Below are 26,910 nucleotides of genomic sequence, written 5' to 3'. Positions count from 1 at the left end.
GGTTCTGCAAGGAATCATCAATGTCAATAAAGAACCTTGATTTTTAGAACTTTAGAACTTTAGAACTTTTGTGTTCCTTGGAGATTACAAAAAAAGTTTACAAATTGACGTTCCAGTGCATTATGGCCCAGTTTCATAGACAGAGCTTACTCTAAGCCAGGATTAGGCCGTAGTTCAAAGTTTAAGTAACTTCTTATAAATTTGCCTTTAATAAAAACATTACTGGTTTGCATCTTGAGACAAAACAAAAGCACTGATATAGTTCTTTCAGTTGAAACAGCTTAGATTTACATTTTCGCCTTGTCTGTGAAACTGGGGCTATAGGTTCTCTGGCTCTGTATTTTGCAGTTTTAAGCGATTTTCCTAAAGATGTAGAGTATCTGAATCCGACTGGAACCTTTATTTTTAAGAACGCATTGTAGAGTTTTGTAAACGGCACATTTCTTACTAGCCTTCATCGACGAGGCGATGAAGATCCACAGCATCTGCTATAGATTTATGATCATCTATAAGAGCAGATCTTCGCTGTAGAGGCTTTTTCCATGCACTACTCTTCTTAATTCTACTCGACGGCCAGCTGAATAACGAGGACGTGGCAAAGCGTCACATGTGCGAAGGAAACTTTTGGATGGAAAGAAGTGTGCGTGGATGGACGCCAGAGCAGCAGAATATCATTTTAAAATAAACGGTGGAGGAAGCACACCAGGAAAACGACAAACAACACGACCTGCTGGAGAAAGAATGCTCACCAACCTGACGCGTCAAACTCAAACGGTCTGGGCCGATTCCCTTCATGCGTCCGAACAGGCTTCGCCGATTCACAGATGAGGCATCTTGTGTCACGGCACCACAAACGATGTGCGCAACGCTACCTACCATTGAGCTTCAATAGCGGCTCGGCAACTGTTAGAATACTGCGACGTGACGGCGCTGTTGACAGTTTAATAACGCGAGCGACACAAACGGCGGCTGGTGTTGAGTTTCTGGAGACTTCAGGACGAGGAGGCCCATCAGGAGAGCACTTCTCTCATCCCCCGGAGAGAAAGTCTGCCCCATGTCAATAACCTCCAGCCAGTCAGGCATTCTTTCTGGCTAGCGCCGTTGCCAGGCAGTTCGGAAAAGAGGTTGGAGTCTCCCAGAGAAGCCGAGCAGATGCCAAAGTAATTCCACAACATGTGCTGACATTAAACATTACTGCATATTAACTTTCCATATGGATTGCAACTCAGCGTTTTCGTGAGCGGCTGCAGGAAACCTAAAAAGACTCTTTGTCTTTGTGCTGTCTGAGGACTAATTCGGTCCTCTCATGTTACATCTTTCCATTCTGTTACAGCACGCACAAAAAAGAAAAAACGAACGTTTCCATTTGGTTCTCCAGTGGAATCAGACTTCATCCTCACGTTCTCACATCGCTTTCGCCCGAGACGGCTGTCGCTGAGCTAAACTGATGCCGTGTGGTGACTTTAATTACAGATCCGTTTTAAACTAAAACAACTTTAAATCATGCGGTAGAAAACTCTTATCCGTTTTACTTCTGGAACCCATTTGGTTAAGCGCTTGTGTTTTTATTAAAAAGTAAAAAAATCATTTTATGTGGGTTTACAGCTTTTGATTTATAGATCTTCACTGAGATCAGAAAATATCGGAGATTTCATTTAATGCGTGAATTACGGATGATGTGCATTTCGCTTATATGTGGATAGTTACGTGCGTGTAACACATGTTGCCACGCATTTATATCTCGCATATTAAACCGTTTGTCATGCAAAGTGTGCAAAACATTATAAAGTACCTGCATATTCAATAACAGTAACCTAAGAGGTATAAAATACATATTAAATATGCATATGCTACATAGAAACCAGTCATGAATAAAATGAAAATCGTTTGGGACCTGGCAACCCGCATCCAGCTACAAACTGTGCGTTGAAAAGGTTCAAAACTAAGTGATTTTTTTTGACACTTGATAACTTTTTTTGAGTCAGAAGAACGCTTTTGAGCAGTTAAAACATACTTACTGCAAAAAGCCTGCGGTTTAACCTTTTTTCTGACATTTAACACTGTTTTCAGCTCCTGTAATTAGCCAGCACTAATGGTAATTCATTGGGCAATAACTGACTCATACAGGAGGTGATGACCATCCCAGGCTGCTTGTTTCTCTGCAGAACTGCCGAGGCATGCCTCGCAGCAAATGGCAGATTATGTGACTGTTTTTCATACTATACATATACATATTAAGATTTTTCTTTTGCAATTCTTGTGTGCGTAGGAGCACACGCCTCTGAATCACAGGCAACACGGGAACATTTTTAAACAAACGGAGCAGATTGTTTTCATTTAATAGCTTATTAAAGCCATGTTAGGCTATAAATCACCGCATAGAAGTTTATCATACAGGCCGAAGCTGATTCGTATGAGCAGTTTAACATAAGATATTCAGCGAGTAAGCAATGTATGCTCGGCACCTAATTATTGGGCGAAAACACATTTTTAAAACAGAAGAGAGACAGACAGCGTGAACTGTACCTTGAGCCTCTACTGAATTCAGTAATATAGTAAAGAGCGCAGCGGCAGCCAAAGACAGCCTGATCTTCATGTTTACACAGACACAGTCAGCAGCTCATTAATTAATCTACAAAGAGAGAGAGAAAAAATGAATCATTATTTCTACAGTCATTGCACAGTAGGCTGCTTTGCTGAATAGCAGCGTTACACCGATGCATCCGCGGTGTGCACGATTTATTTTGTGCTGAATACGCGTGAATCACTTTAACGAGTAAATGGCAATTAGATGGCTAACGTTTAGAGCCACTTCTCGAGACGGCTCACGAGCGCCTCCACGTGGAGCGTGGCACAAGTGCGCTAAAAAAACCCCCGCTAAACCATTATCTGATCGATGCAGCTAATACACACTTAGACCTGAACCTAAATCAACAATTTCTTAATTAAATGAAAAAGTTTTTTACTAACACTTTTGAATATTTTAAGACGTGGTAGAGCTTTAAAAAAACATGCAATAATGAATTTAAAAAATTGTGATTAAATATCACATTAATCACCTCACTGCGAAATCCCAGACATTAAAAGATCCCGAGTGAGATTTAACGCTAATGTCGTTATTTAAAAAGCCGAGGCAGATCTAAACGACTCCTCTGGCGTGTTTGAAGGGAGCGAAGAAATCGTATTCAGACCTGTGTTAGTCCGTCGGTATCACAAATGGAAAGTAAAGGCTGAAGTCCTCCTCCAGACAGACTCCTCTCGCTCCTCCAGCAGTGAGGGAAACCTCTGTGAGAATGGGAGGCATCTGAGCTCAACCTGACACTAAATAGGGGGTTGTTCCCAACTTTACTCCCTTACGAAATTCCTCAAGAATGGAGCCCCCGCTTCTGAGTCAGAGATACTTCTGAGGGATGCGGATGTGCTGGGTGTTCGGCTTTGATGGGCACAATTACTAACTCCACAAATTAACAGAATGAATGAAATGTGTGTCTTTGTGAGATAGAGGCAAATTGACAGCCTGTAGCGCAGGCTAATTAAATCTGCTTGAGCCTGCTTGAAGTGTAGTTTTATGGCGGGGTCCGCTGTGTTCATATCGAAAATATACTTCAAACGAAATATGTATTTATGCGTTTCGTTGGTCCGACAGTCGTGTTAAACTAGCTGTATACTGAATGAAATCGCACGTTACGGATGCATACTAGAAGTACATACTTCCCTGCTGACCTGGTAGTTAGATCCAGAGAAAGAAACAGAAAGAGGCTAAATAATGGAGAGTTCTTCTGCTTCATATATACATATATATACCCAGCATACCAAGGATTTATCAACATTCTTGCTGCAGTTGCTGAAAATTACTTTAATGCACTTGTATTTAAATTTTTTTATTATTCAGTTACAGATCCTATTGTGAATGATTCATTCATGAACATTGCACTTGTAATGTTTAATCAGTGTCATAACTGGACCGTAGATTAAAAACAGCAGACATGCATAAGCCCCGCCCCCCGCAAGCTCGCTCATTCTCCTCCTTTTTGAGTGCCACACCCACATTTCAGCATCCAATCAGCACCCATGCATATAACCAAAGTCCCGCCCTTTTAGCTTTTCTTTTCCAGTACTGGGTTTGACTCGGATGCCCGTCACAGGATGGAAGAAAAGACCTGTTTCTTCCGCTGCGTCGAAACTTTAAATCCAGTGAAAAGTTGAGAGAAAATCTCCAAACACAGACTGCCAGTGGAACGTTTTATTACATAATGATTGCGCTTTACAGTACAATCAATAAATATTAATCTGATGTAATGAAAATAACCGACAGGACATAATTCTGAGGATTAGAGATCTTTAAAACTCAGAGACATGAACAGAGGGACGTGTTCAATCCTTCTTCTTGGGCAGCGCTGCATCGACCAGTGCATACACCACGTAACCACAGCCTGTGGAGAGAACACAGACAAACCTTTACTTATTTACTACACCTTTACACTTGAAGACAAACACACAATCACCTAAGAGTACAGATAAATACAGGAATAGTTTTTCAAAAATTGTGTTTTGATCCATTCATCACTTGTTAGCACACAACAGGCATGGACTACTTTTATTGGTATAATTTTTGTTGTACAGAAAAACCCACAAAAATGTTCTTCAATAATAATTATTATTTAAGAATACTATTTTTTTTCTTCCATGTTTGGACAAATAGGTCTCAGATAATATATATATATATATATATATATATATATATATATATATATATATATATATATATATATATATATATATATATATATATATATATATATATATATATATATATATATATATATATATAATTTTTTTCTCTCCATTTTAATTATAGAATTTACTTGCCTCTAAAGTACCATATTTGTATGTAAAATTATTTATTAAATGTTATATTTACTTTAGTAAAATAGTAATTCAAGTAAGTTTAAATGACGTTGGTGACGTCTGTTGGCTGATTATGGTATAAAAAAAAAATAAATAAAAAAATCAATATCAAAAATATCAATAGCCACTTGCTGGCAGTAGTAGTATTTCCCTATTCATTTTCTATGGGTGAACAAAAGGTCAACCACTTAACTTCTTTTGAATCAAGCCTCTTTTTTGTGTGTTTTTTGTTCAGGTGGCAAGACAGTGGCCAAATTTTATTATTTTTTTTACCCAAAAATTATTTTGACCAAATTTGCCCAAAAGATGATTGATGGTTAAAAACCAAAAATAAACAACAATTAAAACAGAATTTAGGGAAAAAATTTTATTGACCTCGCTGAGCCTTAACCAATAGAATTCATTCAAGTTTTTAATCATTCTGCTATCATGAACCACACTGACTGTAATCTCCTTTAAACGGGACACCAGATAAATAAAACAAAAAGCAGATTAAGCATTAATATTATAACTGAACAAGAAAACAGCAAGCCACATATCTAAATCTTACCAAAGACAGTAAGAGCCATCGTTATCACATACAAGACGGCATCTGGAGTGCCTCCCTTCAAGTGAACCGGCAAGCCGTTGTCGTTCTGAAAGAAACGGAAACAGCACGTTAGCATCTGATACGCAAGCACACACTTTCGGGAGACCGCAAGCGTAAAGAATAAGAACGGATTCAACAGGAAAAGCCAAAATCGACCAATTTCAGATTTAAAGTAAGAGTAATACTCTCAGTAGAGAAAGTCTACGCTTTAAGAAAACTCTTGCTTAGGTTTCTACGGATGTTGACCACCAAAACTAACTAAACACTGAAAACAGTCACAGCACAACCCAGCAGCCAGCCTCGTGTCAGCGTCAGAATAAGTGAAGCTTCGCGCTGCTCGTTTAATTCGACTCTCTCCACCTCAGCGTTACAACACATGCAGCGATTAATCATTACAGCTCACCATACACGTGAACCCTATCAGCAAATCATTCCGTACTTATCTGTTTTATCCACACTGGACCATCGGTCCAGAACCTGGGAACAAATCGGAGTCTTAACTTTAACATTACCAATTAGTGCCAGTGCCAAAGTCGAACAAGAAAGGTGCAGCGACTAAGCGCGAGTGGCTGAGAGTCTGGTTGGATTGGACCGGAACCAGAGGACTGACCTGAAACAGCTTCTGCTTGTGAGGGACTTTATTCTCCAGCTGTCTGGGTGCAGAGCTGGACAGGGTCCGCCTGGAGATCTGCTGCAGGGTCTACAAAACAACACACTTATGAGCTTGACATACTTCAGACATGATGTGTAGTACATCAAACCTGTCCCCGGTGGAAGCTGATATACAATGCCGTACACAAATGCAAACATGTAATACATAATGTATGTGGTAAATGTCATAAATGACAACAAACGCCAACAGCTTTGGAAAGGCTTTCCAGTAAACTCCAATTTATCGCCCTTGAGGGAGATTGTTCATACGTCGGCGTACTGATGCGGTGTTTGTGCATTTGGAGAGGTTTTTTTTGCATTAAAACACACAAAAACACTCGCTGTTGCCCTGTGGAGAGCAGGAGGTCACGAGCGCCGCTGCTTGCTAGGCTAACGGTGTTTCTAATCCCGCGCGCATCTGTTAGCTTGTAGCTTGTTACAAGAAGGCTTTCATCATAAACGTTATGACAGCACGCGTAAATGCCTTAAATCTCACCCGTAAGTGCCGGAACATGGTGATAATTTTTCCTTCGGTCCACAACGTTCAGGAAGCCGCACCAACGCAAGGACACTTGAAAATGTCACTTCCTTCTTCTGCTCGCGTCTGACGCAGGATTAGCGGCGAAGAGGCGCGTTACTGCCGCCTGCTGGACAGAGCGGCGTGGGACGTCCGGTTCTTTAAGAGAGTCGACTCTTTAGAGTCAGTTCGTTCGGACGAGCCCGGTTTTCATTGCATGGCTCGAAAAAAGATCCACATTTTACGATTTTCGCTTCGTGTGTCTTTAGCACTGATCTATATAGCTGTGGTTTTCGAAACTGTCCTGGAGGCACCTTATTTATTTATTTGTATGTGTGTGATTTGTATGATTGATGCAAAAAGCATACATTTTGTCAATATTGTACAATTTCGCTTTGACTTCCACACTGACTTTCATAGATCTATTTTCTACAAGGTAGGCCAGGCCTACAATAAATCATCACATGATGTTAAACGAAGGGTTTTATACAAAAAAAATATATATATATAATATTGATCAGGACTGCTGCTCAAAACAAATATTAATATTGGCATGTACCATTTTATTTTTCATTTGCATATTTAATTTTTTTAAGGATATTTTTACCTATACATGTAATGTTTGGTGTTTAGTTAAATATTATTATTGATAAGCCACACGTTTTATTTTACAACTCGTAAGAGAAAAGTTAGGTAGCATATGAAACCTTCTTTAAACTTCTTTCTTAAAATTACAAATGCTTTGGTTTAAACAATAAATAAATAATAACTATATATGCATTTTTTAAGGTTCATGAGAAACACATTACTAGGCTCTTCCATGATTAAAAAGAGTCCCAAAAAAGCACCACAGCACATCTCAGCACTCATGCATCTGATGTTTATTATCACACAACTCTTGAGCACATAATACGACTTTGGCTCAACAACAGACGTGAGCTTGATAAAGGACCCTAGCAGTTGCAAAACACACGCATATCCTTTTTAAATACACATTGCACAGTTTTTCAAAGCAGGAACAAAAAAAACACACTTGCTTTAAGCATATTTAGACACGTACAATTCAGCATTTTAAATAATAAAGTAACTTAATCCTTGTTGACCAGTCAAACTATCAGAAATACTGAATTCTTATTTTAAAAAAATACATGACTGTTGTGGTTGTACCATACCATTATCAAGAATACCCGAACGGATCAACTTCACTAATCCTGTCAGAATCATATTCCACCTCAAAATCAAATGAGCATTTCTATTTTGCAGTATGTATGTAAAACATCATTACAACGTGCTTCCTTATGATTTCAGGGTAAAATATGATCTGGGCTTGTGTTTGTGGTGGGATTCATTTAAATAAGTCATATTGTCTGGCTACTCTAAAATACTTCATGTAGAAAGACCATGAAATAAAACGCTTTGGTGTGGATGAAACAGATGCTTAAAACGGATCATTTGAAAACTGCCAGTGCATACACAGTAAGCTTGCAAGTAGTTCCTCTGGGCACCCGTGTGTGTTCAGGAGCAAGACGTAACCTCATATCAGTGTACAGACTGCAGCGCGCTCATCATTACGCGGTTAATTAGGAATGTCAGCGTTGTTGTTGCGGTTGCCGTATTTATGGTGGATGATCAGTAGCACCACTCCCAGGAAGAAACACACGGATCCCACTGTGATGTAGGCAATGCCCAGGAAAGGGTTCTTCCCTCCCATCCAGGAAATAGTGCTGAGGATCATGCGCTTGCGGCCATCGAAGCTGCGCACCGGGTAATCTGGGTTCACGTCGTTAAAGAATAACGCACACGTTATTTCATGTCGAACCTGAACAGCTGTTGCACGTTTACGCTTAAAGGGATAGTTCACCGCAGGATGAAAATTCTGACATCGATTGGTAACTAAACCTGTGTGAGTGTCTATCTTCTGTCAAACTCACAAAAAGTTATGAGTTTTGGTAGCCAAACAGTTTTTTGGCCCCTACTGACTTCCATATTGTTTTTCCTCCATACTATGGAAGTCAATGGGGAAAAGCAACTGTTCTTTAAAATATATCTTTTGTGTTTAACAGAAGAAACGTGTAGGTTCAGTAAATGATGGCAACATTGATGAACTGTCCCTTTAAGGCAAGACCCTTCTGGTAAATAGTTAACACACACACACACACACCTTTCATATGAAACACACACAAAAATGTCATTTCATTGTGCTAGTTCTTCCTGCTAGTCTAGTCTGGACCCTATCCCATCACACCTTCTCCAAGCAATCTCTCTTGCCAGCACTTACACACATCAACACATCTCTCCTCACAGGCTCAAAAAACCTGCATTAAACGCAGACCTGTCTCTCTCCATCTATTTAAAGAACACTCAAATTAGTTGTTTTCAACTAGGCATCCCCGTTTCTTTCACAGAATAACAAACTGGACGCTAACCAGTCAGGTTTTAGGAGTGGCCACTCAACGGAGTCACTAAAGCTTTGCGGATTGATTCAAAACCATCGGTTCTTATTCTACTGGATCCATCTGCTGCTTTTGACATTGTCGATCACCAGATTCTCCCATCCATCTCACCGGTAGGTCGTTCAAGGTGGCCTAGGGAGGAGAGGTAACCAAAACTGGTCACTGGGGTTCCTCAGGGATCGGTTCTTGGACCCCTCCTCTTCTCTACATACACTACATCACTAGGTCCCATCATACAGGCACATGGCTTCTCCTACCACTGCTACGCTGAGGACACACAGCTCTACCTCTCTTTTCATCCAGATCATTTAACAATAGCTGCAAGGATCTCAGGCAGACATGCATAAAAGAACATCACCTGCAGCTCAACCTGGCCAACACTGAGCTTCTCGTCTTCCCTGCGACACCAAATCTACAGCACGACCATCCAGCCAGCCAGGTTCGTCTACAACTACCCTTTCAACTTTGGTCAGAAATCTTCCAACAACAGTTGAAAACTCATCCTCTTTCGACACTACTTGATTCATCCTAAATATATATATATATATATATATATATATATATATAAAAAAACATTCTCTTTATTTCTTCCGTTCCCTTTCCAGCTGCCTGAGGCTGGTATTATGAGCACTTCCTTGTCCCTTCCATCTGTTTGCCTCTTTAAGATCAATCGCTTTGTGTGCTCCCCAATTGTAAGTCGCTTTGGATAAAAGTCTTAGGGTGTTCTCATACTCGGTAGAGTTCGATTGTCCCCCTCAGCCTGCGCTAACATTACGCTTTAGCATTCGTGCCAAAACACACTTACGTCATTATGACGCAACGTTTTCAAGATAAACAGGAAGAGAAGCTCACTCGCTCTGCACAATGGAGACCATCGCTTTTACTTGCGGCTTATTATTTTGAGTCTTTTGGCCCACAGCATCAACGCCTTTGTGGCTTGGAAATTTTCAAGCAATCGTGTTGCTCATCGCAAAAAAAAAGTGACACCAGTTCCTTGCTCCAATTGTAATTATAAGACACTACAAAAAGTGTAAAAATAAAAGTTTTGTCTATATTGTAGCGTATTGGTTTCAGTTCTAAACATGAAAGCTGCTTAAGATCCTGTTACGATAAAAAACATATTTGATGTAGTTTTGACATATTTCAATTATAAATTGCTAGTAAATTTGCCAATAATTAAAAAGAAAAAAGTAGCATTCTGAAAGTTTAAACACTCTTTTTGGTGCAGCATGCTCCCACCTGATGATTTATTACTTAAAAAAAAAACAACACTTTTTACAGAGTTGACTTTGTGAGCATTTTACTTTTGGTAATGCATCGCGCAGATTTGTGAAGGATACTGTAGGTCACTTCCAGGCTGTAGTTTCCTGGCGGCAGTGTCGGGGTCATGTTGTCCTTCTTCTTCTGTATGATGCGGTAGAGTTTTCTGAAGGTGGGCAGAGCAGCGGTTCTCATCCACACGATGAAGTCCTCATTGATGAAACCGTTGTTATCGGGATCAGAGGGGTCCAGCTCGTAAACGGGTCTGCGCCAGTTTACGGGTTTACTTGTATCTGACATGAAATAACAGAGCAGGCATTTATGGCTCGTAATATAGTGTGTTATAGATTTTGGAGGAATAAACAACTCCAAACCGAGTAAAAATATGCAATTTGGTGCAGATGCTGATACATAAACAAACAGTGAGATGAAATTCTGGTTGCTTGTAATGTAAATCAATGAGAGTGTATATCAGATATTTCCATAAAATAATATAAATATCAGTTATATAGTTAGTTATTAGTTATATCACTAATATAGAGTTTAATATAGCTTGACGTTTATGCACCTTGGAACACAACGGAGAGGTTGTTGTTGTTTCCTCCTGGGTTTCTGAACTTCACATGTTTGTCAGTCCACCAAGCAATGCCCGTCTTCACCAGATGAATAGCTATTCTGCTTCCGTTTGGAGGATTGTAAAACAACTCCAAAGTGTCTAGAATTGAGAAACAAATGGCAGAGAGCAGTCAGAAAGAAGGGTCTGTTTCACACAGCTTGTGTAAGCCGTGATATTTATTTTAAGGCTCATATGAACTAGCTACATCATTCACACATGCGCATGCACTCCTGTCTGATATACGTCTATATTAAACTCTCCATCGAACTAAAGAGTCCATTGCCTTTTACTAAGAGCACCACAAAGGATGTTTGTTCATCTTTAGAACACTTTCATCTTTTGGAATTTATGTACAATTTCTAATTGCAACTTTTTTTTAGACAAAACCTTCAGAAATCCAGGATCTGTGTACTTCTAGCATTGCACAATTTGGCTCAAATTTGTGGTTATATAGCAATATGGCTACTTAATAACAGTGATATTATTAATAATTATTATTATTATTATTATTACTGTAAGAAATAGTATTTAAAATATTAAAATATTTTAAAATAATAATAACCATCAACACCAATTATTATTATTGATAATAATAATAATAATAATAATAATTATTATGATCATCATCTTCATCACAACTGTAAAATTGCAATAATTACTAAATGTATTACTAATTACTAAATAATAATGGTTGTCTTAAATTCTTTATTTACAAACATTGAACTTTTATTTTGACAGAAACTTTTATTGAACTTTTATTTTGACAGAAATGCAGGAAGCCTTTAAAACGTCTCTCTTTTTTTGACAGCAGTCGGTTTATACTCGATTTCTCAATAAAGGTGTGGGAAAAATCGTTGTCGCATGTTGCGTTCCCGAACGCACATTAACACGACCAAAACTCAGAACAGATGTAGAGATGGTTTTATACCGATTAATCATGTAGTCTGTGGTAATCAAAACCATTAAGCTCCAAAAAGATATTAAATTCATTGTCAAAAAATAACCCACATGACTTCACGGTCCAATACAGCACTTAAGCAACCGGTTGCGTTGCAAGATCATCCATTCACTGAACAGAAGTTGTAAGCGTTAGTTTATCGCCTTACCGTTGAAGAGGCTGTTAGCGATGGCCCCGCAGGGAGCGATGGGCTTCTTATCACTCATTTGATAGGGTTCACATTCTTTACTCGGGACCTGCAGAACAAACACTTGAACACTTCATAACAATATGACATGGTGTGCTGTTAGCTATACGCAAATTACAACTTTTTAACAGTAAATAAAGACATTAGGTACTTGACCTATTATAAAAGCATATTTGTTAAGTTCGTTAAAGCCGTCCATCAAACCACTCACCAGTAAAGAGCTTTTATCTCCATTCAGCTGACTGTCATCTCTTGATTTGACGTAACGTCTGTGGTTTTGATAGAAGTTGGAGAGTCCATAGTACATAAAAACATTACTCTGCAGAAGAAAAGATTTAAACGTGTGAAAAAAAAAAAAAGGTAACAAGGCACAAAATGTTTTGTCTCGAAGCTATTTGTTTTATTTACAGCACATTCATGGGCGCTTTATACATAATTGATCTGAAACCTGTTAACGTACGAGCGGGAAGCAATTCTATTTTAACCAATGCAAAAGACTGATTGATAAAATCTCCTCTGAAACGCTAATGCATAATACATGAGAGCTAATGCAGCTTTAGACAATTTATTTGACCAATAAACCGAGTAAATATTGCAGCCTTATGGACCTACAGATAAATATATCCAGCCATAAAGTCTGTGATCATCAAAAGAGAAAAGAGCATCTTAATTTCTAGTTTTTAAACATTTATTGTTAACAATCCCATATAAATGTAAAAAAAAAAATATATATATATATATATATATATATATATATATATATATATATATATATATATATATTATATATTTATATATTTATATTTATATATTTATATTTATATATATATATATAATTTGTTTTTTTGTTTTTGTTTTTTTAACATTGTATCTAATTTTATATGTTTTACTTTAACATGCTTGGGTAGAAGGAAACGTTTATTTTTGTCTCAATCAAGTTTGACTTTCGCCCTTTATATTCAAAAGTTTAGGCACCTCTGTTATAGACTGTCAACATGCTTGCCATATTTATTAAATATAAATATGATATTAAATAAAATACTGGGTAATTCTCACAACTCATTGTGCAACAATTCAGAAGTGTCACATTTCTGATGACTGGATTTTTCTTTATCTTATTTTGGCTGAACAATCAATACTAAATCAATGTCAACTGAAACATTTTTCTGCATTAAAATATTTTTGAGCTCAAACGTTTGGGTGATTTCTTTCAGTCCCTGTATTCAGCAAAGATGCATTAAACTGATCAAAAGTAATGACGTTTATCATTTCCAAAAATACGAAATCTAATTCTATTGAACTTTCTATTCTGAAAGTTCGACTGTTCATAATAACAATAATAATAAATGTTTTTTAAGCATATTAGAATGATTTCTGAAGGACTGTGTAAAATTCTGAAAATTCTGCTTTGTTACAGGAATAAAATAAAATGATATATTATGCAGATGTGTATATTTTATTTATTCACAATATTGCTGTTATTTATAACGCAGCCTTGGTGAATATAAAATAAAAACCTAACCAACTCTGAACTCGAACATACAGAGAAGTTTAACTGAATAGTGAATTTTTTTTTAAATGCATTCAAAAACAGGAAGCTCATCCAAACGGTAAAGAAGCGTGGAGGAAGTGTGATGGTTTGAAGCTACTTTGGTTTTCATGAAACAGGACGTCTTACCATCACAGTCCTGAAACATCACAAATGCTCCCAAAGACTGCATTTGATTTCATCGAGTCCACCAACGTCGCAGTTTTTAATAAAATGTTGTTGTTTTTGATTGCTGTTATTGCAGCTCAAGATGGTCACACCAGACATTCACTCTTGATCTTAAAGTTTTCAAACGAGCCGTGGGTTTACTAGTTTCATTTAAAAAGCCACAGTGATTATACAAACAGTGGTCAATATGCCAAAAAACTACATTCCCAGAAAGAGTTTTCTGGCAATGGAGATGGCGGGGCGATTCACCTCAAAAGGCTGGTCCAGGGTGAAGGGCACAGAGCAGGTACACACACTAGTGCTGTTCCAGCTGTAGTTCTGAGAGCAGTTGAAACACGGACTGGACATGTCGACACCCGTGTAGTCGATCTACAACAAAATTAGATACAGTATGAGTTACAGTACAATTACAAGTTACCGTATTTAAAATGCAATGCGTTGTGCACCTATTTCAATCATTTTATGTAACTGATTATACTTGATTTCTTCTCTAAATTTCGGCACCACTTTTAAAATCGCTTAACTTGAGATTGTAACAACTGAAATATTTTAAAGCACAGCCTACCGATCAAAACCATAATAGCTATGATGCCCTTTATGTGATCAAATCTTTGCATAGCAAATCTAACAATGGCATGGGGGAAAAACAATTAATCTTATAGCATATACATAAACCCTAATAAGAAATAAAACGGTCATAGAATCAGACCTAACCCTCTTTGTAATGGTTAACCTTTTCATAGGTAACTAATTTAATTACTTAGTTACGTTTATGTTGCAATTTAACACCGGTGATCCTTTAGTGACCGTAATAAGATGTTGCTATGGTGACGGCGCGAACCTCAAACTCTTTGATGTTGTTGGAGGTGACGAGGAGTCCGATGCCGATGGGGATGAAGATGAGTCCGATCATGAAGAAGGCGGGCAGGACGGTGCCCGCGGTCAGAATGGGCTGCCAGGCGGGCAGACGCTGCTGTTTAAAGGCCGTGTTATCGGGCTTCTTGCTCTTGACGGCGCCGGGGCCGCCGGAGCCCACCGAACCCGGATGATGATCCTCATCCTTCGCGTTATAGCTGGACGCCATCATCGCTCCTGATCCTCTCGAGCCGCGCGGACAGCGAACACACTGCAGATATTCCGCCTCGCTCGACACTTGTGTGTATTATATCGCTGCTATCGCGTGTGCCTATCGCGCCACGAAAGCGCCATTAACGGCAATAAAGATTACGTCCGTGGCTCCGTCGGTCGCGGACGAGACGGTAAACAAGGAAGTACAGCAGCCAATAGGGTGGGAGCGACGTCGTGACGTCAGCAACGACAGCCCGACGTGTTATTTCTGCAACGTACAAAACGTCTTGTACAGACGCAAGGTTTCTAATCAACGTTAACAGTGCTGGGTAATTCCTGTGACTATATTACTTTTTTTTATTCATTACACGATTACATATTATACACACATTAGCAATAAACCATTCATAATTTATTGATCCTCTAATTTCTAAAATACCCTACTGCTGTATAATTACACACAAAAAAAGAATGGAATATATTTTCTTTCTCTTTGTGTTTTTATGCCAGCATGGTACACGATTATCTATCTGTCATCTATCTATCTCGGTTGTATGGTAATATTATATCAAGAAGTATCCACCCAAATATTAGTTTTTGTAAGGTTTAAGGGAATGATGCATGGTGACCAGTTTACATGATTTGAAACAACTAGAATCAGCATGATTTGTGAATAAGGTTGCTTGAGATACGGAGCATAACTGTTCATAAGTATTCATACTTTGACGTACTACAGGGTCTATGTTTGATTGCAAGTGCACATTAAAAGCTGATTGTCCGTTTTCAAATTGTTAAATATATAGAATCACTTTTATTGTCAAGTACTGAGGGTTTACATGTACAAGGAATTTGTTTTAGTGATTGGTGTAGAATATATGGTGTATGAAAAGATATTATAATTTAAGTGTTCGGTAGTGCAAGTGCTCTCAGAAGTAGTAAGCCCTGAACTGTGTGTGTGTGTGTGTGTGTGTGTGTGTGTGTGTGTGTGTGTGTGTGTGTGTGTGTGTGTGTGTTAATGTAAGGATTAAGGATAACAACCGTGTTATTGATCATGTTCATTCCTGGGGTCTTGTTTGTCAGGTGTATTGTCTTTGGATAGAAAGTGTTTCTATGGCAAGAGGTTCTGGCCCGGATGGATCGTAGTCTCCTACCTGAGGGGAGTGTCTCAAACAGAATGTGTTCAGGATTTCAGATCTCCTGGAAGTGTACAGGTCCTGAAGGGATGGCAGGTGGCAGCCGATCACCTTCTCACCTTTGTCCTTGACAGTGGCAGCAGCTTACCAGGCAGGGATAGAGGAGGTGAGTGTGGACTTGAACTTCCTCAGTTGTCGCAGGTAGAACAAGCTCTGGTGCGCTTTACTGAGTAAAGAGCTAATGTTAAGCTCCCGCTTGAGGTCCTGCGCTGTAAAAAGGTTGCTGGAAATTTTACAGTAACTTACTGGCAGCTGGATACCAGTAAATTGGTGTAAAAAGTTTACAGTATTATTACTGTAATTTAATTTACAGTATGAGGATGTCTTTACTGTATTCGTATTTACATCATTATTACCGTATTTTGATTTACGGTATCACTACTATAGTGTTTATTTTCAGTTAATTTCCACATTTTTACCTGTAACAAAACAATCGAATTATTGTCGAACATTTTATTTAAAAAAATTATTGATTAATCGATTGCACTAGCTTAAAAAAAGGGAATCACCACAGTCCCTTGGAGACTTTACATCATGCTGCAATATACACATACTGAAAAGCCAAAGTATAAGCAAGCCAAAAGGTTTTGACAGTAAGATTTTTTAATGTTTTCTGCTAAACAAGCCTGCATTCGTTTGATCCAGAATACAGCAATAGCAGTAAGATATATACATACACATATACATACATACATACATATACATACATAACTACTTTCTATTTGATTATGTTTTAAAATGTAATTAATTCCTGTGATTTAAAATTTTCAAAGATATTCAAATATTCAAAGATCAGCATTTATGACTTTAGGAACGATGCTTTGATCACGAGAATGAATTACGCTATATTTAAATACAAAACTGTAAAAACTCAAAAATGTGCTTTTTGCTAGTATTGTCATGACTTCAGTCTGATCAGTTTGTTTTTCTTTTTTGTCTGTCTAACAGTTAGCCATGTGCTTGTGTTTTCCCTCCCCATTGTCATCTGTTAAGCACATCAGCTGCCTTCTCACCTGTGGCTCATTAGCTCCTTAATTGCCCCTCTACTTAAGTTCGTAATTAATTCTGTAATAAAACATTGCTGTGTGAAGAGATGCCCAAAGTGGCTTAGCTTGGAATGGCTTTTGTAAAAAGGGTCACCTAGACCCTTTTTTTTTAGTGATTTTAAATCACATATTATTTTAATATTAATTATTTAAAAGTAATTAATTTAGTTAAAATTTGAATATGATATTAACTTCTTGGTTATTGAATTGACACTGACACTTGAAGCCTAATACACACCATAAATACTTACCAATCTGCTCATGTAATTCTCAATGTACGAGTGTGTGTTAAATTGGTGCATATAATAGGCCTACTATGATTATGAATCTGTATTTAATGCTATACGGTAATAATCTAATTTTGGTCTTATTAATTTATAGGCTACAGTAAGGTTAAAGATACCTGTAGCAGCTGCATTTTGCTGTTTAAGTTCTGGTTTAATTGAAATCATTTTAATGCACGTGAAAACTCAAATCTTGATGCAAAGAAGACACTGTAATAAAATCATTTGGGGCCTCAGCCAAGACTCCCAGGGAATGAATTAAAAAATGTGTACGTTTTACATGTTTACATGTGTGTACAAAATGTTTAGGTTTACCAAATTCAGCATTTTTGTAAAATGGACGGCTGGCTGTAGGATGATTCTGCCACATATGACTGTGCAGTAAATATAGCAAATCGTGCTATATTGCTAGCCTGCTCCTCAGCAGCTAAAGGCTAATTTGGCTAATTTAGTAACATTATTAAGTTGATGGAAGCTAGGGTGTCCTTTGGTCATCTTTGAACTTGATGCTACTGGTCTAACTGGATTCAATCTATGCTAAGCTACGCTAAAAGTGCTATCCCCAGACCTAGACATCAGCTGACAAAACCAGTAAAACTCATTTAACTCTGGGGGAATGGAAGAATGAGCCTATTTCCAAAAAAGTGAGCCTATTTCCAAAAGAGTGTTCCTTTAAACTGTCCTCACTCTTGAACGCAGTTTGCTTCTCTAGCTGTCCGAGTTGTGAACCAGGGCTTATCATTGTTGTGAGTCACCCTGGTGAGTGATGGTACACAGCTATTCTTATAGAAGCATATGTAGGATGTCATAGCCTCTGTGTACTCGTACAGACTAGTCGGTGCAATCAAAGCATGCCTGTAGGGTCTCCACAGCTTCCCTGGTCCACAGCTTGGATGTCCTAGCAACAGCCTTGAAGAGCTTTAATCTATCTCTGCCTGTGTGCAGGAATCAGATGGATCAGCACTGATCCAGAATATTCTCCTCTCTAGTCAGACATCTAATTAATTCATCTATAAATACATTTCTTATTGTAATATGTGTGTGAGTGTGCGTGAAAGAAGTAAAAAGAGAGACATTTTTACTCATCTGAAAGCAAAACATTTTTTAGTTACAAACAGGTAATAAAAATCCATTACAGATTATACTCATTGTGGGGCTTTTATCAATTCATTTCAGTTCAAAACAATAATCAGTAGTCACTCACAGAAAATGCTTGGTCGGATATGTACATTCCAGAAAATGCTAAAATTATACACCATTAAACATAAACAGCACTATTAAAACACATCATTTAGCAGACATTCTTTGCAAATAAAACATTTAATTTGATATAAACGATTTCATTTATTTGATATGCAGTTTTTTACTGGACAAGTATTCTTTAAATGCATCTGTTGCAATCAATAAAACCTAGAGATCTAGGTTGCTGTGAGCACTTCGTTTTGAACATAGAATGGCTGATTTTTTTTAGTTCTGTGGTTAATTCAACATACTGTCATATTTTTACCTCACGTTTTTACTTGTCTTTTAAAAACAGTTACTAACAAGAGTCTAAATGAGACTTAAGAGGGTTTTAGGTTTATCAGATATTAAATGTCACCACACCGAACAGGTAAACTCTCTACTTTAAACTACTCACTAGTTCACAGCCTTATTGTGTTAATGTTTGTGCTCTTGCAAACTATTCTAACTCAAACTTTCAGGGAAAAAGTTTTCTTTTATAAAGAGTTAGGGAAAAGTAATTTAATTCAGGGTGATGCTAACTTATGGTATATCCTACCAAAATTATTGCTGCAGCATTTGTGCTACAGTAAAGGCAAGTCACTTTCCCTAGTTATTTCCCAAGAACTATCTGTGTCTGCCCTTGCATCTCTGCAACACAACAATTGCACAATCATATACAGTATTGATATATATGACAATCATATACAGTATACAAGAGATAAATGCAAACTTGTATGTTATTTGTTCAATGCTCTCAGCTCTTCCCGCCACCCTGTAGGGCTCCATTAATGACAGCTGGTTTTTTTCAGGTCATTGTGTATGGCTTGGTTCTCGGGGTTGGTTTCCATTTTAACTCCTGTGGTGATTCCCAAAGCTCCAAGCACAGCTTTTCCGGTTTTCATTCCTCTGGACATCGGAATACGACTGAAACCTGATCGTGCTGATGGGACATCAGTGATGGGCTGCTGTTGAGTAACAGAGCATATATTTAAATCTTGGCCTTTCTTAATGTATAAAATTCTTGCATGCATGCATTGTTTAAATTAGGAATGTGCAATATTGGATTTTTTTTATGGCAACATTTTTCAAATCATTTTGGCCGATACCAATATATTTCCTTTTGCTTGGAAACAAAACTAACTCTCCTGTGCAAAAATGATACGAAAAAAATCCAATTTTTTTTGTTAAATAAATACATAATGAAATTTTTTTGATAATAAATTGAAAATAACTATAAATAAACTATATATCAATTGCTGCATTTCCCCATATACTCAATTCCGCTGCATTATTTAATTTACAAGTGTTTTTTTCATGTAAGCTATAGCTTCTGACCTTTAAATCAAAACATAATAATTGTTTGATGACATCAATTACTGATTTATTTAATCAAAAACAGTCTAAATGTTATATTTGTAAACTATTTTACTTTTCATTTAATTAGAAGTAGGCCAGCAGCACCGCCTACATATTGAAACTTCTAATTGGATGGCCATTAGGACCCGGGGGAGTCTGTCGCAGCTGCATGTGGTATTACAGTTGACTCTTTCACACACCAAGCATCATTCTGTACGTGCTTTCACAGATTAAATGCAGTGATCCAGTTAATCTAATTATCATTTAGACAAAACTTTGCTTCAAGAATGAGCCACACTAACGTGATCCAATCACTAGCACACCTTGAGCACATGTGTCTTAATGTAATCAATTCTTATTGGCAAAACATATAAGCATAATTATTTGCTATTGGGCTGATGGCGATATTTAGATTTAAAGCCATTATTGGGCAATAAAAATGTATGCAATAATATTGTGCATCCCTATGGAACACTTACCACTGAGAGTGTGGGTCTGGCAGGTGCTTTAGTGACCTGCGTGATGGTGATGCTGCTCATCGCTTTGCTAGATGTTGATTTGCTGGCAGTCACACTGTGCGGTGAGCGTAGCACAGTTCCAGTTGAAACTTCACTACACTCAGATGTCACAGAAATAGACTTAGCCATGACGACTGAGTCATGATCAGTGGTCTTCTTCAACTGTGTTCCTAAGTGAATGTGAATCTTACTGTCTTCTGCGGTAATGACATTAGAACTTGACTTCTTAATAGGTGTGGGGACCATTCGTTTTTCAGGAGTCTCCTTAAACACAGCTCTACCTGTTATCATGTCCACAGACTTTTGGGAGCTGCTGATGGATGCAGTGGATACAGGAGATAACGATTTGTCAATAGAGGGAGACCTTGTGATCTCTGCACCCTTTACTCTCGAGATTGAGGCAAAGGTCAATGGTAATCTAAGTTTTTCTGGATTCTTTGACTCTTTGGTTCGTTCATTTGTAGGAATGATGGTTGTCTGCGAGCTCTGAGTTTCTTGTGATAGTTTGGCAGAAGCTTGTTTGGTCAAGTCCTCAGAAAGGCCAGTGCAATTCTGCAAGGTTGCCTCATTGTTCTGAATATCTGGGATCATCTGGTCATACTTTTGAGACATGCTGACTTCAGAAGTTGTGGTATCCAGAGATACTTCAGAAGGGCTACTGTCTTTCTTCCTCATCCAAGGAATCCAGGACTTCTTTGCAGTATAGTCACTGACTGCTGGTGGGTAAAGTTCACGTACTGTCGGTCTCGGCGCTGGCTTCTTTATGCTCCTCTGTTGCAGGCTACTCATGATCCGGTTCTCCTCTTGGACGGACTTCTTAATGAATGCAGCCGGTGTGTCACTGTCAGCTGTCCTATTTTCGACTAAATCAGTTTGTACTCCAGTTGACGTCACAGAAACATCCATCATTCTGCTTCCTTTGATGCTGGGCCGTAAAGTGCGGCTGTAGCGCTTTGTGACCTCAAGTTCTTTGGTAAGGTTAAGAACTTCAGTGCTTATGCTCTTTTTCTTGTCTTCCTCCTCTAAAACCTCTGTTGCAGAACAGAATAATCCACTTGTAGCTGGGACAGCTCATCTTCTTTGTTCATGAGTTCGTGAATCTTCTCCTTGAGGGCTTGCACATCTGCTTGAAGGTCTCTGGTTTTGGCCTCCTCCATCATGAACCGATGTCTCAGTTCAGTCTCTTGACAGCCCACCTCACTTTGCTCTGTTACCATAATCATCTCAGTTTGACTTATTTCTTGTACCTGTTGTGAAAGAGAATGTGCCCTTTCTTTCTTGGTTTCAAAGAAATCGTACTCTGGTTTGATCACGTCTCGCTCAATGGCTTCGAGCTGTTGAAGGCGGTTCTTCAGTCTTTCAGTCTCCAAAGTCAGCTCCTTAACTTTTTTCTCATCTTTTCCATGTGTCACCTTTTGAAAAGACTCTGTTTCTTCTTTTTTCATGGTATTGTGCTTCATTATAACATGCTTGGAGCTCAGATCTTTGCATTGTTCTTCTGCTTTGATAAGCATTCGCTTTATTTCATCTCTCTCATTTACAAGAGCAGTTATCTTCAACTCCATCTCTGACTTTAGTTTCAGACGCTTCTTGCTTTCCTCTATTAGCCTCTCAGTGACCTCCATGACTTTCTCCTGCTCTGCCTTATAGAGTTTGTTCAGTTCATCCCTCTTCTTTTCCTCAGACCTAATTCTGTCTGACATGTTCTTGTGTTCATTAACCATTATTACAGTAACTGATTTGAGTTTCAAAAGATCCTCTTTTAAATCTAATTCATCTTTTTCCAGTTTCAGCTCAGACGATTCGAGCTCCTTCATACGGATTTTAACGCTCACAAGTTCGTCTGTTAGGTCTTTAGTCAAGGTTTTTTCCTTTTCCAAAGCTGCCTGCAACTGGGCACATTCTGTCCTGCCCATATTGAAGGTCATCTCTAGTGTCTCGAACTGTGTCATTCTCTGTTGCAGTTTTTCCACCTCTAGCCTCAGGTCCTTATTCTGAGCCTCCTCAGCCAGAAGCATCTTCTTCAACTCATTGCATTTGTTCTCAGTTTTATGGATCTCTTCATCCTTACCCTCCATTTCCAAAATTTTTTTGCTCAAAGTCTCAAGTTCTGCCATCAAATTTGAATTGCCACATTCGCCCTTTCTGATCTTGTCTTTTAAAGCTTCTAGGTCCTCCGCTGATTTCTGAAGGGCTTCGTTGGTCCCTTCAAGCTCTTTGAGTTTGTGTAACAAGTCCACCTGTTTCTGGGACAGCTGCTGATGTTGAGATTCTAGGCTGTACAGTTTTGCAGACATCTCCTCTTGCTCTTTTGCAAACTTAGATGTTCTTAGCTCCAGCTCAACCTCAAGATCCAGGATTTTCTGGTTGTCTTCTTTCGTTTTTCTTTCTGCCTCATGCAGCTTCTTCTCCTTTTCCTCTTGTTTTTGAAGAAGGTCTTGTATTTTGTGGCTCTGTTTGTCGATTTTCTGCAAGTGAAGTTCTCGCTCATCGACCATCATGAGTGCGAAGGACTTCAGCTTAACCAGCTCTCCAGATGTTCTTTGCATACGTTTAGAAAATTCTTTTTCCTTCCTTATTTGGTATGCTTTTTCTTGTTTAAGCAAGCGCTTTAACCTAGTGAAAAATAAATAGTAAATATGACTTACTTTATTCACTTAGTTGTGCTAATTATGTATCTTCTTATAAAAGCAAATGCTTTAACATTTAGAAGAAAGAAGCAAACAAACAATTTATACAACAAATAATTATTCCTCAGAATCATTCAATTGAACCTTTTATTAATACACATAATCACATAGGTTAACTGGTATGTTGTGTGTTAGCTGGGTTACTTTTTGTGCCATCTGTCATGCACAAATTAAAACTCTGAGGATCTTCTGTTCTTGGTCAGACTTGTGGATTAATTGAATGTGATTAATTGTCCAATTCATGAATGTTCTGGGTAGGTCAAATTTCTAATCTATGGACTCAAGTACATTTTTGTTTTATCCTCCTTACTGAAAATTGACTCCATCCCTAATACAGATTTATGGACATGTATGCAAAAACATACTAGATTTATAGCCTCCTTAAAGGGGTACTCCACCCAAAAATGTAAACGTTTTCATTATGGTGGGACAAAGGTCGTAGAATATCCATTGAATATCCAGGTGTGTGTCTGTTAATTATCTAGTTTAGTCCTCATTGTTTGCCCTACATAACCCAGTTTTTCTAGTCCTGCACCGGCTGTTAAATGTGCCTGTGTTCCTGAGTTTGCGCTAAGTTTGAATGATAAATATTTACTGTTGATAGCTGCTGATATAGACAGCTAACTCATCTCATGCAGGCACTGAACGCATGTGTTTAGTTTGTCGTCGGCTGTAGTCTGTGCTGTGAGAGCACAGCTTTTGTTGTCCAACGCTTTCACCACCGCTAGTTAGTTGGTGTCGACTTGGTGTGTCATGGCCTTTAATCACCCATAAAAGCTTTATTCATCTTTGTAACACAATTTAAGATTTAAGTACTCTCTTCCCATCCTAATGTTACAATGGAAGCACTGATGACAGATGGAGTATTCTGGTTTGTTTTTCATACTTTTCTGGACTTTGACAGTGTAATTTACTTGGTTAGTCATATCTTAAATTGTGTTCCGTAGATGAACAAAGCTTTTTACGGGCTCGGACCGACATGATGGTAGGTGATTAATGAAAAAAAATCATTTTGGGGTGGAGCATCCTCTTAAAATAGCGATTTGTGAGTGTAAAACAGCACAAATTATTAAGGTCAAACCTGGGACCATTGATGCCTAGCAACATTTTTCATCCAATTCATTAATTATCATATAATGTCAGACTGTGAAATTATTAGTCAATATGTCTATTATTTATTTATTTTGATAGTTTGTTCCAGTTGTGTTATTTTGAAAGACATTAAAAGTGAAACCATTAAAAGTTACCAATGAAGGGTAAGAAGGAGCCTTATTCAATTTAGTTTAATTCAATTCAATTCAGTCCTGCCAACTATACACCGTATGAGTATCTGTCAGGACTGAATATGAGGGCAAACTCGTAAGATGGACCATTCTCTCCTCTCTCACCTTTCTCGTTCCTGCTCCAGGAGGTTGGTGAAGTCATCGCTCTTGTTCATGTAGTCCACATGTTTGCGTTTCTCGGTGTCCAGCTCATAGACAGTGCGCCGGTGGCTTTTCTCAGCCAGCAAGAGCTGTTCCAGCATACGGCGATATGAGTCCTTGTGCTTATCCCGCAATCTGTCCAGCTGAGACATGCAAACAACAAACCATGCAATTATAAGACTAACTAACAGAGCAAAGGGTTTGCACTTTTTTAAAATAAATAGTTCATTTAAAAATGAATATTCGGTCATCATTTAGGCAACCTTGTTCCATGACACAGTTTTCTTTATTTGGCCAACTAGTCTGTTATTTGTTTCTCTGTGGGTGTACCTCTGCCATTGGCTTGTCATACACATGTTCGTACTGTGCACGGTTGTTGCCGAGATTTCGGTCTCTCTGCAGGGCTTGCAGGGGTCGGGTCGGACCCGATAGGCCATAACGGGACTCCAGCTCCTCTGGTCGACTCAGCAGCGCAGACCTCAGTAGATGGATCACATCTTCTCGTGCCTGGGTGACCAGTAAAAATCATAAATTCATTGTTTGATGTAAAGCAGTCGTAGAATTAGAAGACACGGTAACACTTTCTATGAAGTAAAACGGCAAGATATGAGACTTATGATGCATTATAACTATGAGGAATATAATCTTAAAACTCTTAAAAGCTATGACCACAAATGAGTAAATATTATAGCACATCAAAACTGTTCTTATTAATATTCATGAGATGATACAACAAATTATAGTTGTTGTTTTTTTTATAATGTATTATGCATTCATTATAATGCCTTAAGAATAACCTTATAATGTATTATAAATACAGGCTTTGTAGAAAGTGTTACCAGATTCACCCTCTTTAACTTTATTTTTGTTGAAATATTGCGCAGACAGATGATAATCTCTCATTTTCACAGTCCATGAATAAATATTTTACCTGGATCTCTCCCTCCATGATCCCAAGCAGTTTCAGTAGCTTGTCTTTGGACAGATCTCTGAGCCCAAACACTTGGTCATCATTCTGTGCCGATTTATCTTCCTCATTAGGCCCGATTTTCTCTTCATCATCCACATGTTTAACCTTGATGGTCTTTTCTGTCTCCAGCATTTTACTTTCCTCCTCTTCTTTGGCATCGTGTGAAGTTTGTGTGACAACCAGAACTTCATTAACCATATTGTCCACTGTATTATCTTTGGACCTCATTTTCCTCCTGTGGAAAGAAACCGAATTTAAAGAGCACATCACTTATATTAAGAGTTGTTTTATATGTACAGATAACTTGCTGCTGTATTGAATAATTTATGTTGTTAAAATAACACTAAAAAAGTTCTAAAAAAGCATTGTCTACTGTTTTTTTTTATTTCAGTACACCACATTAAGTAGGCCAAGTGGTACTGTAAGACTTTGTATGTTTAAGTGCAAATTTAACACCTGACCACACTTTTACTACTGTTAAAACTAAAAATCGTACATGGATAAACACGGAATAAAACATTGGTATGATGTAAGCAACAGAGCTACAACAAATAAAACTAATAATGGATGTGTGCATATAATCATATATATAATGAATGCATAATCAGTCACATTGGACAATAAAATTCTACTTAGGGCCCCATAAAGACTTAGGCTGGCCCTGCTCACAGTGCACGATTTCCATTACAGAATAGAACATAATCAGTATGAACCTTTAACATTCAATTTAAATAAATGCAATTGCACAAATTAGCTATGCAGGCTACAAACTCTATTTATTTATTCATTGTGAAGTAACTCAAACATATGTTATTTTATGTCCTCTGATAAGCATTGTTCTGGGCTGCTGTTCCCAAAAGCATGACCGCTTCCAACTTTTGAGAAACGCAGCCCTGTTTGAACGCAGTGAGAAGTGAGAGGACGCGCTCTGTGATCGATTGGTTCTGCCTCGCAGCGTTTGCGTGTGTTCAGATGAGCAGATAATTTGCAGGGGGTTTTGTTAAATGAACAAAATCCACGGAATATAAAACACACCTTTGTATCAATTTTTTTGGAGTATCGACTCTTTTGATAGTCGCATAAATATCGATACTTTTGGATCGATTAACACGCCTACCCCTACTGTAAATAGTCCGCCATTGTTTGGACGCCGGAGCTCGTGAACAGAGTAATGGCTCCTAAGCGAATGAGGTGTTTTGTTGTTGGATGTAGGAACGAACACAACAGTCGTCATTTACTCCCGACATCTGAGCCGCTGAAGGCGCAGTGGATTACTTTTGC

The 26,910-nt window shown here is 38.2% G+C and overlaps 4 protein-coding genes and 1 long non-coding RNA gene across 9 annotated transcripts in view; 1 reads left to right on the top strand and 4 right to left on the bottom strand.

Moving 5' to 3' along the window:
- Window positions 1-3,322, bottom strand: part of col12a1a (collagen, type XII, alpha 1a) — a 59,659-nt gene extending 56,337 nt beyond the window's left edge. For all 5 annotated transcript variants that reach the window (XM_043262774.1, XM_043262776.1, XM_043262778.1 and 2 more), the window contains exons 1-2: window positions 3,192-3,322; window positions 2,527-2,632 (exon numbers count right to left, since the gene is read on the bottom strand). In XM_043262774.1, coding sequence (XP_043118709.1) covers window positions 2,527-2,596 — 70 coding nt within the window. In that variant the 5' untranslated portion in view covers window positions 2,597-2,632; window positions 3,192-3,322. The remainder of the gene's footprint in view (window positions 1-2,526; window positions 2,633-3,191) is intronic.
- Window positions 3,323-4,228: 906 nt separating this feature from the next.
- On the bottom strand, window positions 4,229-6,792 carry LOC122361561 (cytochrome c oxidase subunit 7A2, mitochondrial). Its single transcript, XM_043262356.1, has 4 exons — window positions 6,645-6,792; window positions 6,108-6,197; window positions 5,459-5,543; window positions 4,229-4,433 (listed from the first exon to the last, which is right to left on the bottom strand). Exons 1-4 carry the CDS (start codon window positions 6,660-6,662, stop codon window positions 4,375-4,377), a joined length of 252 nt encoding a protein of 83 aa, XP_043118291.1. The 5' UTR covers window positions 6,663-6,792; the 3' UTR covers window positions 4,229-4,374.
- Window positions 6,793-7,531: 739 nt separating this feature from the next.
- Window positions 7,532-15,105, bottom strand: tmem30aa (transmembrane protein 30Aa). The gene is made up of 7 exons (XM_043262685.1): window positions 14,698-15,105; window positions 14,106-14,225; window positions 12,351-12,458; window positions 12,101-12,188; window positions 10,947-11,093; window positions 10,459-10,671; window positions 7,532-8,435 (listed from the first exon to the last, which is right to left on the bottom strand). The coding sequence occupies exons 1-7, from the start codon at window positions 14,941-14,943 to the stop codon at window positions 8,242-8,244; spliced, it is 1,116 nt and encodes a 371-aa protein (XP_043118620.1). The 5' UTR covers window positions 14,944-15,105; the 3' UTR covers window positions 7,532-8,241.
- Window positions 15,106-15,117: 12 nt separating this feature from the next.
- Window positions 15,118-19,616, top strand: LOC122361748. The gene is made up of 3 exons (XR_006253018.1): window positions 15,118-15,253; window positions 16,005-16,223; window positions 19,481-19,616. It is a non-coding gene; the product is annotated as an uncharacterized LOC122361748 (long non-coding RNA).
- Window positions 18,535-25,857, bottom strand: LOC122361742 (filamin-A-interacting protein 1). The gene is given in 7 exon segments (XM_043262680.1): window positions 18,535-19,467; window positions 19,469-19,636; window positions 20,507-21,570; window positions 21,573-23,161; window positions 24,624-24,802; window positions 24,990-25,166; window positions 25,591-25,857. Coding segments are annotated over 7 exon segments (3,486 nt in total). The 3' UTR covers window positions 18,535-19,425.
- Window positions 25,858-26,910: the final 1,053 nt, after the last annotated feature.

Source organism: Puntigrus tetrazona, chromosome 17, assembly GCF_018831695.1.
Source record: "Puntigrus tetrazona isolate hp1 chromosome 17, ASM1883169v1, whole genome shotgun sequence".
Taxonomy (NCBI): Eukaryota; Metazoa; Chordata; class Actinopteri; order Cypriniformes; family Cyprinidae; genus Puntigrus; species Puntigrus tetrazona.
The sequence above is the reverse complement of the archived record's forward strand: the minus strand, read 5'-3'. Positions and strand labels throughout refer to the sequence as shown.